Source organism: Rhincodon typus, chromosome 48 (genome assembly GCF_021869965.1).
Source record: "Rhincodon typus isolate 14 chromosome 48, sRhiTyp1.1, whole genome shotgun sequence".
Taxonomy (NCBI): domain Eukaryota; kingdom Metazoa; phylum Chordata; class Chondrichthyes; order Orectolobiformes; family Rhincodontidae; genus Rhincodon; species Rhincodon typus.
Genome location: NC_063379.1, coordinates 2,829,518 through 2,843,519, shown reverse-complemented (window position 1 = coordinate 2,843,519; position 14,002 = coordinate 2,829,518). Strand labels below are relative to the sequence as shown.

The following is a 14,002-nucleotide window of genomic DNA, read 5'->3' as shown; positions in this document are numbered from 1 at the left end:
CATTTTTCATGTTCAGACTGACAATCATGATGAGCAGAAGTGGTTGTCTTTTCTTTACTTCCAATGCACACAGCACAGTCAACTCTATCCCTTCACCAAAACAATACTTGGAGCTCTCAGAGTGCGATTTCTCAATTCACTAAGTAAAACAAAAGAATTATGGTCTCTAACGGGCAGTTCATATTTGGGTGTCAACAGTGAACAAATTGTGAGGCATTCCCAGTCTCTCGGCGAGTTTTCTTTGCACACAATTCATTTGATGGGTGGAATGGTTAGTGCAGTGATTAGCATTGCTGCCTCAAAGCGTCAGACACTCGAGATGGATTCCACCTTATCTGTACATTCTCCCTGTGTGTGCGTGGGTTTCCTCTCCCAGTCTAACGCGTGCAGATAGATGGATTGGCTATGATAAACAATCTCATAGTGTCCAGGGCTGTGCAAGCTAGGTGAATTAACCCGGGGAAATACTGGGTTATGGGACTGTTCTGGATGGGATGCTTTGATTCTACCACGCGTCTTCTCTCATCCATATATCAAACGTATTGCGCAGCCAAGAATTTCCATTAGATCTGGACATTTAAATTGACTCCAGCCCACCCCATACTCTTCCCAATGATTTTGAAAACACACTCAGAATTAGCTGAACATCCCTGAATTCACCAGTCACAACCAACGTGGCACCGCTGGAAAAATAATATTTACTCCTAAAACACAGTGTGGAATACTTATGGAGAAACTTTACTGGGATCTCACAGTATCCCTGCCGTTCATACTCAATGTCTTGCCAATAGGAACCGTCCAGTCTCATTAAAATCTGACTGGGGTGTTTGGATCACTCAAGCCGGCCACGAGCCAATTTAAAATATTTATGCAGAGCAGCAGGTTCAAAATTTAACCTAACACCATTTCCAACATACCGTCCGTCCAATGTAAATGGTATTTTACACATCTGCACCCCCACCCCAACTACAGTTACAGTCCTGGAAACAACTAGAGTAGCTTTAATTATTAAATAACTGTAGACATAGATTTAACCCTGTGACACATATCTCATGGAATAAATACTAACTTGTTCAAAATCAGGAATCATGGAATTCCTACAGTGTGGAAGAGGGCCATTTGGCCGAGCGAGTCTGCACTGACCTTCCGAAGAGCATCCTATCCAGCTGCCGCCTAGCCTGCACATTCCTGCACATTATGAGCAATTTAGCATGGACAATCGACCGAATCTGTATATTATTTGGACTGTGCGAGAAAACTCACATAGACCCAGGGACAATGTGCAAAATCTACACGGACAGGTTCCCGAGGGTGGAATCGAACCCAATTCCCTGGAGTTGTGAGGCAACAGAGCTAACCATTGAGTAACCATGCTGCCCTAATGAATGTTGACCATTCCCTAAAATAGATAGCCTGTACTCTTTACCAAATACATCACCCACATTGCATAAGGAGGCACACGACTAGTTAAGTAGACTCACAGATGTACAGACAAATGAATATTACCCATTGCTAGACGTAGGGATAGACAGCCGGTCACAGTTGATAGACCAAACTATGGACATTTGTACAGTTATACATCAACAAACTTACCGAAAACAGTCAACTTTGTGCCAGCCCCGAAGTAGTAAATGCTAGCAGAACACAAAGCTAGATCCCTGTCTCAAAACCTTTAAGCTTTTTGTGAGTGCTGCCCTTAATGACAAGGGAACCCGTGGAACCACGGGACAGAGCAAAGTGGGAAAAGGATTGGAGGCCATTCAGCCCAGTTTAGCACACTCCTGACAAATCTGACTTTATTACATACTTTTCTTTCAGAGACTATGAATTTTAGAGCTGGAGGGTTTCCGTGGGCAGTCAAGTCTCAGAAGCGCCTAGCGGGTATGGGTATCTACACTTGCATCACTCGTTAACAGGATACTTTTATTATTAAGGTAATCTCTACTCCCAGGATACCAGGGGAAAGGTACCCTCTGATTATCTTAACGACTCCTTTAACTATCTTAATCGATTAAATCGGTAAAGCCATCAACTTCAAATATCAATGCATTGCTAGAAATAGTAAGCATCATAGCCTCATTAAATAATGACACCATACGATCAGGAGTAGGCCATTCAGCCTCTCGCACCTGTTTCACCATTGAATGGGATCATGGCTGATCTGTGGCCTAAGTCCATATAGCTGCCTTTGGTCCATATCCCTCAACATTTTTACATTGCAACCAATCCAGAATCAACTGTCGTTTGTGGAATAGTTTCAAGCATCTACCACCGTCTGTGTAGAAGTGCTTTATATCATCTTTCCTGCACGCCCTGTCGCTAATTCTCAGATCATGCCCCCTCATTCTAGAATCTACAACAAGTGCAAATAGTTTATCTTTATCTACCCTGTCTTTTCCTGTTAACATCTGGAAGGATTTGATTAGATCAGCTATTAACCTCCTAAATTGCAGAGAAAACAGGCCTAAATTATATAAACTCTCTTCATGACTGAACCTCTGAAGTCTAATTATCAATTTTGTAAACCTGCACTGCACTCCTTCAAAGCCAATATATCCTTCCCATGATGTGGTGCCCAGATCTGCTCACAATGTCGAAGCAGAGACTATCCTGGGTTTGGTATATCTATAGTATGACTTCTGTGTCTTTTTATTCAAGTAGCCTAGATATAAACACCAGCATTCCACTAGTCACCTTGATTATTTTCTGAACGTGTTCATGGTATTTTAAGAGTTGGATACAATAGTAAATTTGCCTTGTAAATTCCCCTTGTAAATTCATCAGAAGTACCCCAGCTCATTCCAAATTCAGACATAAACTTGGACAGATAAGTCGACATAAGAAAAAGAAGCCTTTCACTTCATCTTCTCTGGTCTGCCATTTACTTTTCACACTCAGTCTCTTTCCCAGTAATTTCACAAAACCGCTTTCCTCTTCATATTTTTAGCTATATTCATCCTTTAATTTAGCCATGCTCTTCTCATCAATCTAATCTCGTGTGTAATGTTACACATTTCTGTCACTCTGTGAGCACAGATGGTTCTCCTGAATAGAGGATTTGAATCCTTTCTTGCGTCCATATACGTAGGGCCTCTAGGTATGGTGTTCTCAACAAATAGAAGCTTATTCCAGACGTCTATCTCATCCAAACACCTATTTCATTGATACAGGGTCATGCACGCAGCCTTCTGTCACCTTGAGGGTTAACAGCATTAATATACAGAGGGAACTTGAGGTCCAAGACCAAGGCTCCCTGAAGAGGAGACAATTATGATGGATAAAGTAGCAAAGAAGGCATACAACATGCTTACCTTCATCAATCAGACATTGGGCGTAAAAGTTCGCAAGTCAGGTTGCAGGTGCACAAAATTGAAATTGGCCATCTTTGGAATATTGTGTGCAGTTGTGGTCACCGCACCACAGGATTGATGTGGACGTTTTGCAAAGGATGTTACCTGGAATAACTATAAGGAAAACTTGGATTGTTTGCATGAGAGGGGCGAACTGATAGAAGAATATACAATAAGAGGCATGGATAGGTTGGATAGTCATTTTTCCAGTGTGCTACGTCAAATACTAGGGAGCATAGATTTAAGGTGAGAGGAGGAAAGATTTTTTTTTTTCACACAGAGGGTTGTAGGTGCCTGGAATAAGCTGCCCAGGGAGGTGGTCGAAGCACAAATGATAGCAACGTTTAAGAGGCATTTCGACAGACACGTGAACACACAGTGAAGAGGAGGGATACGGACCATATGCAGCTAGATGGGATTAGTTTAGAAAGGTACCGCGGTCATCGCAGGCATGGTGGGCCAAAAAGCCTGTTCCTGTGATGTTTTATGAATGTTTCGTCTCTTTTGGTGATTCTAACCTCTTGGTTTGGCATCAACGTTGTTAATTCTTAAGAAAAACTTAGCTGGTGCCTCTAAAACATTCTACAAGCTGTAGATTAGACTTGCATAAAATGCAATTGAACGGCCATAGTTTTCAATCTACATTCGTGTCAAGTCTGCTATTCTCACACGTCAATGTCTGGGATTCTATTTGCTCCTTCAGTATTGCATGTTCTGTTAATTTTATAGAATCTCCATCACTTTCCAACTCATTCTCTTCTCCTACGGTATAATGGGTGCAACAAGATCTAAATCATTTCACTCAGCTTCAGCACTTTTTACTCTGTCAATTCCCTCACCACCATCCTTCCCCGCATGGATCCACAATTTATAATAACTCTTGCAGTATTACTAGTTCGTTCACTTACCCATAACGACCACCTTTGTCCCAGTTCCGAAGTATGCTTCATTGTAACACAGCAGTACCACCCTGTTTCAAAATCCCCGTCACAACCAGTGCTCTTTATTTATTCTATTCAACTTCCACCTATCCTAAGGACCAGAAAAATTCCTACAACTATGGGGCGGTGAGGTGGCCAATCAGTCCTGTAATCAACTAAATCCACTTTCACATCCACGGATCACATTAACAAGTCTACAAATTCTGCCCAGATGCATGTAACTATAGGAGGTTAGATGTTTCCTGCTCTTGTACTTAACCAAGTGTTTACTCTATCACTAACTACATTAAGCTGACACTGGGTGACTTATTTTCCTGAATGAAAATCATTCTCTTGGAAAGCAGATCAAACGCTCGAGTTTCCTTAGAGCTGTGATTAAGACACAAAGGGAATAGAGAGATGCGCAAACTGAGAAACTAGCCTGGTTTCTCGTCGCTGTTCAGACGAGTTATAACAGACCAACCTCGCAGAATAGATCGTGAGAAAGCCCAGAAAAGAATCAAGACAGTTCAAAGCAAAACAAAAAACGCAGGGTTTATATTGCCAATTTCCTTACCTAATACCGTCAGTTTGGACCCCAGCCCGAAATGAACTTCTCTTCCAGCACACCATCAGATCACTTCACATCAGTCTCCTTTTGCCAAAGAGTCAAAGCCAATCCATCTTAAAATAATGTGGAGAGCAAGTCAAAGGGCGCCCTTTTTCAGATAGTAAGCACTTTCCAGAGTGGTTCTCACAGAGGGGTACACGAACAGTTGAATTTCCTCCGGGATAGCAATTCGGATCATAATCATCTCACATTTTGGAATGTTGATCGTTGGTTTATATCCATCCGAGAGGTCAGTGTTCGATCTAAGTGAGGAATAATCAATTGTTCAAGGCGTTACAACCAAAACCCATTCCCATTTCCAAAACCCAAAGCCAGTGCAAGTTTCAATGTCGTTTGAAGACATTAATGCCTTGGTTCCCATAATAACCCAGTTACAAATGTTGAAAGATTCGGTGCTATTACTAACGTTCTTCGCCTGATAATCTGAGGGGTTTTTGTGTAGGACCTGCATTGGATTGTATCATCGTGAGCTCCCTGTTCCCACGGTGATACACACTCGAACAAAAAAAGGTAAGGTGTGTGGCTCCACCTCTTTGCTGGGTTCAAAGTCTTTTAGCTGCAGCTGTCCTTTGAGATCCAGGTGTTGGAATGTAATTTTGTGGTTCTCGTTGAAATTCATCCTGAGTAGCTCCTTAACATTGGACTCTGTACTCCAGGGTCTGTTCCCTGGGATGCATACCGAGACAAACACTGACTGCCCCGGAGGACCATCAACTCAGTGAAAGACACTGTTTGGTTGCTCGAAGCTTGTGGGTCCTCCAGAGCAAGGAGTTGACCTCAACTGAGTCTTAAAGACTAGCCGATTCCAAGGTCCAGGACTACATGCTGCAGAATACACCAAAGATTGATTCAGCTGCTGCCAAGGCTCAGTGGGCAAAGACCACAGTCTGGGGTCTTTCTGTCAATGTTAAATGGGACTCCTTTCAGTTATCAGATCCTTCTGGTACCTCAAATATATGTAAATATATTATACAGGTTAGAGATGCCTTTGGTTTGTTTGTTGAATAGAGTCCAAATCCAATGTTTGTTTGTTTCTCCATATGCTACTGCAGAGAAATGAAATGTCTATATACGCATGTAAAGATACTTTTACGAAATTAATATATATTTTAAAATTAAAATATCAGTTTTGTCTTAGGAGGTGGAGTTATTCGAAGCTGCCACTTTACCAAATGATGGTGGAGTAATTCTGAGTCATGGTGTGGTCAGTCAAGCACAGGCGCTCGCAATAAAGAAACTGCAGAGGGGGTCATTCCATTCCTCGGGAGCCTGTTGAAACAGGAACAGGAGGAGATTATACATCCCCTTATCCAGCCTGTTACATAGGAACAGAATGAGGCCATTCACCCCCTTTTACTTAGACAGGAAGATGCCGATACCATTCATCCCCTCCTCCAGCTGGTTGCACAGAAACCGGAAGAAGGCCATTCTGAGAATTTGGTGCGTGAATAGTTGGTTGTTTATTCGTTTGATATTCTGGATTACTTTGTTTCTGTCTCCTGTCTCTATTGATTGTTTTCACTGTTCTTCCTGCTGTTGAACCCGATCTGACCTCCTTCCTCTCTCATGTCGTGTTTGCTCTGTCTTATAAGGAAAGCAGTATCAACAACCTCTTCAGACACAGCACACTCGGTACGGAGAGCATTTTATGCACTTGTGACCTCCCAAACTATCAATCAGAAAAATTCTACGTTTGCAAAGTCAAGGGTGCAAATGTTGCTTCGATACTCGGTTGACATGGGTTGCATATTACTGTTTGAACCGATCTCCTTTGGAAGCAGTTTGCATTCATACACACCTGCACTAAAAGTCTGTAGCTTTGGAAGATCTAAAGTAAACTTCGACTAAAAACAAAACTAATAAAGGCAGAGGGAGGAATGACACAGAAGTGCCAAGGTATTTGCAAAGAAAGACGATTGCAGAGCCAAGGACGTAAGTGTCTTACTCTTTTCCCATTTAAGTTCAAGGTTCAAGGTATGGATCCAGCGTGGTTCCTAACGGTTAAATAGCAGTGCTAAATGTTGTTAGAAGATTACAAAAATACAATTATAGCCCAGTCTAGAAATTGCGTTTAACCCCCACATCGAATCTAGATCACTGTTTGTATATCCATTTTAACGCAGTAGGTGACACTGAGGAAGGTACAAATGAAAGTATTTCAAGGGAGTTGGAGCATGACTAAGGAAGTCTTAGTGCAACTGTACAGGTTCTAGTGAGACCACATAGAGATATGGAGGCATACAGTTTGGAAACAGACCCTCAGTCCAACCAGTCCATGCCAAACATAATTCCAAACTAAACTAGCCCCACCTTCCTGCACCCTCCAAACTTTTCCTATTCATGCACTTATCCAAATTTCATTTAAACGTTGTAATTGTACCCGAATCTACTGAGCAGTTTTAGTCCCTATATTTCAGGAAATATACTATTGCATTGGAGGAAGTTCTGAGAAGAATAATCCCTGGTTTGGGGGGATTGTCTCACAAGCAAGGTTTAAACAGATTGGGACTCTATTCACTGGAGTTTAGAATGATGAGAGGTAATCTCATTAAAACATACAGGACTCTTAAGCGGCTTGACAGGGTAAATGCTGAGAGGATCTTTTCCCTCATTGCAGAGTCTTACAACAGAGACATAGTCACAGAATAAAGGAGCGCCAATTTAAAATTGAGATGAAGAGGAATTTCTTCTCTCAGAGGCTAGTGAGTCTTTGAAACTCGTTGCCAGAGGGAAATGTGGGGCGCAGAGTCGTTGTGTATGTTTAAGGTTGAGGCAGATAGATTATTGATCAGTTGGGGAATCGTGTGTTGTAGGAAAAGGACGAGAAAGAAAAAATGAGAAATAATGGATGAGCCACGATCCAAGTGAATTGCAGATGAGGTTTGAGGTGCCGAAATGCCTACTCTGTCCCTAATTGTTGCGGTCTTAAAAGGTCTTAGAACTGAATGCTATGTCTTTCAGGGGTGATTTTACAATCTGGAGCTCTTTTCGTTAGAAGAGTGAGCACTAATTGTAATGTGAAAGGAGACGCTTGAAATTGTGGAATAGTTGGTTGGGTCCATCTGATGTAGTGTGATTCTTAATTAGAGGACATCAATATAAGACAAAAGTTAATATGTTCTGAAATGACCAATGAGAAAGTCTTGAGCGCATGTTTTGTCTTCTCGTTTTATAGCCATTGGATGGTCAGTACTGAGGGAGAGCTACACTGCCGTAGAGTCAGTAGTGAGGCAGTGCAACACTTTCAGAAGTTCAGTCTGAGGGAGGTATGCACTGTTGGAGTGTCAGCCCTTTGGGATTGCTGCATAATTGGAATGTTGATACTGATTGAGTGCAGCAGTGTTGGAGTGTCAGTGCTGTTGGAATGTTATGCTGTACAGTAATAGTACTGCGGGGGTGCAACTGTATGCAGCGTCAGCACTGTGGAAGTGCTGCTCTGTGTAGCGTCAGCACTATGAGACTGCTGCTCTGTGCAGTGTCAGTAATATGGGTGATTTACCCTGTGCAGGTTCAGCACAATGAGGAGAATAGGATTTCAAAGGGACAGTACAGAGAGAGGGCTACCCTGTCTGAGCTTGAGTGTTGAGGAAGCATGGCAGGGTCTCATTGACACTACTGAGGAAGCAGTGCAATCTGAGTGGGAAGTAAAGGAATGTTCACTCATGTGGATTAAAGAATTCCACAATCACTATTTGAAAATGGTACAACAGATTTATCCTAATATTCTGCAAATGTTATCACTCAAGCAACTTCATCAAAGAGGTTATCATGCTCAATTTTAAATTCCGTTTTGTCAGAGATTTCTGTGTATAAATTGGATGCCTTGTTTCAGACATTATAGTAGTGATGACTCATTAAGTGCGTATTCAATTGTCTCAGGAAAGAAAAAGCCTGACTGAGTTACTGAAGTTGGCCGAGGTGATCTAGCAGTGATCAAGCTAAACCAATTTGCTCCTTAAAGAGAATATTGAATTGGAATCAATAAATTTTGTTGTGTTATCTTTTATAGCCCTGCCCATAACTCCACTGAGATATCACTTAGGCAGAGAGAAAGAAATCATTGTGACTTTCAGGAGGTTATTGGTCTATACACACTCTGGTGTTGTACCACGCAATATAATGAATACCAATTATCACTATATACATGTACGTCTATTTTGAGCAATAGGGGATTAGTCAATGATTGGCAATAGCTGTTTACTTTCGAGGAGTGGTACATTTTTATTTGTTGCTCAGAAGTAAAAAGTCTAAAAGACATGGTCAATTCCTAATACTCAATTTAAGTTGTGTAATTTGAAATAGGTCTAACCTTAGTGATGTATTTCAATGCCGGTTACTGAGGTAACAGCCTAAAGAGTACACAGCATACAGATTCCACTGATTTATCGAATCATGCAACTTTGATGTGTTACCCGAAATGAGTACTCAAACGTTTACCCAGTTATTCATCTCTTGTGTGACAGACAAAACACAGGGAGTCGAGTCAGACTTCAATTAAAGCAACCCTTTTTTGAATAAACCTTCAGGTACCAATACCTCTGGATTTTTTGAATCGATTTAAGGAGTCAGAAAGGTCAGGAATATCGTCCTTGTAAACTATGATCCCTCAGTTTTGGATTGTCCCACAAAAGGAAGCATCTTTTCCACATTCACCTGGCACATTCTCCTCAAGGTAGTATTTGTTTCAATTATATCAGCTCTGACTCTTCTAACTCTGAAGGCCTAGATCATAGCTCCAGAGATTCTAGTTAAAAATAATGGATCCCTTAATCATAATAGAGATGAGGGAATATTTCCCCCGTCAGAATGTTGAACGACTTTGAAATTCTCTTCCTCAAAAGGTACTGGATGCAGAATTTTATTTTTTAATGCAGAAAGAGAGATTCTTGAATTACCAAGGGGGTAAAAGATTATTTGGGTCACGCAGGAATGTAGAGTTGAAGTGAAAATCAGACCAACATGATCTTATTGAATAGTGGGGCAGGGTCAATTGGCTGAGTGGCATGCTCTTGTTCCTTCATTGTACATTCGTATATTCATATATCTATTAATTTTCATCGATGAAGGTGACATGTTTGTCTACATTGGCCAGCAAGTGAGTTGGAACTCCATCAATGGGTAAGCTGCCAACTGAAATGTTTGATCCTGCCTAGACTTTCCTCATATGGCAATTCACTCATACCAGATATTAGTCGAGTAAATTTTGCTGGACTGCTTCCAAAACATTAATCTCCTTCTGTAAGTACAGTAACCACAGTACTCTCACTAATGCCCCATAAAATCAAAGCATCACCTCTTCACTTTTACACCACTTGCCTAAATTACATATCAGCTGCAAAGAACCATTATGGATATAAACTTGGAAAGAACTGAATTTGTTGAATTTGAGCTATATTCATGCATAAAGCCAATTAGCACCTAAAGTAATGTCTTTTATTTTTAAAAAAACTAAATTCTGATGTATATCAGCCTTAATTAGTTTTGTCAAGAAATGTTTCCTCACTTTTGCAATGTTGTGTTTCCATTTGGCAATGTTACAGAAAGTAAGAACATTTCAATAGAGAGAATAACGTCATCATTGTTTGGACAATTTGAAAGACTTGCTGACAATGACACTTATCTTAGCAGCTGCAAATTATAAGAAGCAATTCAAAATGTTTATGTCATAAACACCACTTTCGTTTTTAATAATGCTATTTAATTACAAGAAAATGAAATGGGAATCAAATGATCTGTCAGTGTTTTTTTTTTAATTGGAGAAACTGAGTGTCTGTCACGAGAATTATCCAATGGTACAGAAAGAGACATTAAGTCTTGTGTTGCCTTTTTGTCAGTTTGAAATTTGCATGAGTAACAGCTGAAAAGAAACTGTTACTTGCATGGACCACACTCTTTTCTTGAGACATTTCAGGAAAAGAGTTTATAGATGTTTCAATGCAGTTAATATTACGGCCATGCAATTTAGAATTCATTCAGGTGTCCACGAAAGAAAGTATTGTATTTGACACTTTGGTAAGAGCACATATGAAGGTAACCAAATTCTGTGATCAAAATGGGCTTAGGTGAAATATTTGTCTGAATCATCATCTTGGTGCCAAAGAGAACACATGCAATGCGCTTCAACAACTATCACCGTGGCTCTGGTCTCCATAATTATGAAATACTTCATGAGGTTAATCATCGCTCACATCAACTCTAGACTCCCAGCCTGCCTCGATCCCTTTCAACTTGCCTATTGATGCAACAATTCCATGGCAGACGCCATTAACCTAGCCTTACACTCATCCCTGGAACATCTGGATAATAAGGATCATACACCAGGGAACCATTTTTCAACTGCACCTCCGCTTACAACGCTGTAATCCCAAACAAACTAATCTACAAACTCTGAGACCTAGGTCTCTGTTCCACCATTTGCAACCGGAATCCTCAACTTCCCGACCCTTAGACCGCAATAAGGCAAGACAGATAATAGTACCGCTTCCACAACAATCCTCAACACTGGTAACCCATCAGGTTGCGTACTCAGATCGCTACTGTAAGGGAGATTTTGACAAATTTTACTGGACAACCGGCCTTTGACAGGATCTTCCATTTCACTTCCCAACTGACTCAGTCAAAGGAAGGCACGTAGAATGGTTGGTGTTGCTCCTGACATTTCTCTTGGAGTTACCAAACAGGGAAGCTCATGTGCGCAATTCCATGACTTTATAGGAAACCACACTGGATTTCAGGAAGGGTTTCCTTTGGGATTGGGAGAAGGTGTGTTGTTAGGATTTGGATTTTATTCCCAGCAATGGAGAGTTGGAAGACTGATCAGTCATACCCACAGTCCACGTTGCCTCTTTTCCTGAAGAGGGTGGTGATGGCAGTATCCCCGAGATCAGCAGGGATTTCCTCCTTCTTTTGATTTGATTTATTTATTGGCACATGTATCTTGTGACAAAATACAATGATAAGTGTTGCATAGCTTCACCACTCTCCAGCGCCATCTTAAAGCACGGAAAGAATAAACTGAAACGTTGAATATAAAGGCAGAAAAATGAAGAAATAAAGAAATTGTCCAAATTTACGGTCCTTTTTGTTAAGTGCTCCGCCATGGGCCATGGGTCATGGGCCTAATGGTCAGACATGAGTCTCCTTCGCTGCAAAGTCACAAATAAAACCAAAGCCGCCACTCCTCAGCCCCATCTCACCTCCATTAATATAATCAGTGTGTGCCTGGTAACTTCAAACTTCCCTTGGAATCCTTTTCAATCGTGCGTGCAGGGGCAACAATAGGGGTTGCTATGAGCTGCAGGCCAGCTGCTGTGAAGCAGTGGTTCCAGGTATCTAGCTATCACTAGAGCATTTTGGTAACAGTGCATCTTCGTTGTCTTCTCTTTTCCGAAAGACAGGCGGTTCTCCCATTGCAGCCAGCTGAGGAGGAATGGAAGAACAGACGGGGTCAAATTTCAATATTTACAATGACTATTTCTGTTAATGACTCAATTTCTATTAATGATACCAGGAGCCCCACTCACATGAGCTCGACTCGTTGATATTCTCAGACAGAGCTGCAGTTCTTTGGTCACCAAGTCATGGCAGAGAAAAACTGGGGTACACTCCATCTCGCCATTTTTGGCTACAATGGCGATTACCTGAGGAAAACCAGGTGTGTTGCCTGTTTTCCAACATTCCCCATCCTTTGAAATCCACCTGCCTCACAATACATGACGTTGACCCATTATGGACAGAAACAGAGAGAGAAGGTGACCTCAGCCGTTCACTGTTGTGAGCGTTGCGCCTGGTTATTTGAAAGTTGGCCATTGCCACTTACATTCTACAACAAGACAGTTCTCTTTTTTAACAGAGTAAATAAGAACGAAGCTTGTTAATGATCTGACAGATTGAAGTTTGTCTGCAGCACCAAAAGAGGATTAAGACGTACTCAAATACTTCACCAAGTCTGGAAGTTTACGTGGGAGCAGCAGTTACAGGAGATGCAGGGAAAGAGCACCAAACATTATTCCTTCCAATTTTGGTACAACTCTCAGATACTGCACATCCTATCGACCTGTAACCGGATTTAATGATTGTTGTAGATGGGACATCATCGTGAGAACTTCCAACAGACCTCCCCAATTCCCATCTAAGAAACAACAGATGCCTTGTCTATGAATACACTGACAAATGACCCACAAAGTGGTCGCACAAGTTTAACGGATATTATCAACACCCTGCAAGTTCTTGATACAGATTGGAACCATTCGTACGTCTCTTTTTTTTTTCTTTGGAAGGGAAAGCAAGTCATCCCATGTCAAAGGATTGCAGACTTGTTTGAAAGTCGTTTCATCGTTCCACTTTGCATCTCAGGATGGAGACAGAGGAGAAAAAACACATTAGGCAGTCTTTTCCTACCAGTGCTTGACAGAGAGTAGCAGACAGGCACATTGCAAGGTTCAGGAATACGTGTTATGGGATGCTTTAAAACTCCAGGCAGCTGCCATCAAGGCACAGTGGGGAAACCCTACTGTCTAATTTCTTTCTACCAAAGAACAATGGGGATTCCTACAGTTATCGGACTCTCCCGGTGCCTCAAATGTATATTAATAGTAGCTTGCATAAGGAAGGAATACCTCTGGGGCTATTGCAACTGTGGGGAAAGTTAAATTGCAATGTTTGTCTTTTTTCTGCATATGTAAATTCTGTACAGTATCGGCTGGGTCTAGTAACTATATATGTATATAAAGGTTTTTTAAAGAGTATAGTATAGTTTTGAAGTAAATAAAAGACTGTTCCTGAAACTGGTACGTTCAGTTCTCAACCGCCCCCTTGCCTCAGAACGAATGCAAATAGTTTCCTACACGGTAGAAAATGCCCCTGTTTTAACAACTGCAAGGATAGTCTGAGAGATGTCAAATTCCAATGTCCAGTCTGTTTTTCTTCTCTCTGCAAAATTGTTTTAGGACCTTTTGTAAGTCAAGTTTTCATGAATAATGTATTGGTTTCCAATAAGAAAAGTTCCTCAAATATGATAGTTGTTGTTGCAATGCCAAACAGATACAGTATTCTAGACAACAAGGTGCAGGGCTGGATGAACACAGCAGGCCAAGCAGCAT

At 41.2% G+C, this 14,002-nt stretch overlaps 1 protein-coding gene across 1 annotated transcript in view; it reads right to left on the bottom strand.

Moving 5' to 3' along the window:
* LOC109914087 (immunoglobulin lambda-1 light chain-like) overlaps positions 1-14,002 on the bottom strand; it is a 51,633-nt gene that overhangs the window by 20,876 nt on the left and 16,755 nt on the right. The window contains exon 3 of the mRNA XM_048620702.1: positions 4,259-4,303. Within this exon, the coding sequence (XP_048476659.1) occupies positions 4,259-4,303 (45 nt within the window). The remainder of the gene's footprint in view (positions 1-4,258; positions 4,304-14,002) is intronic.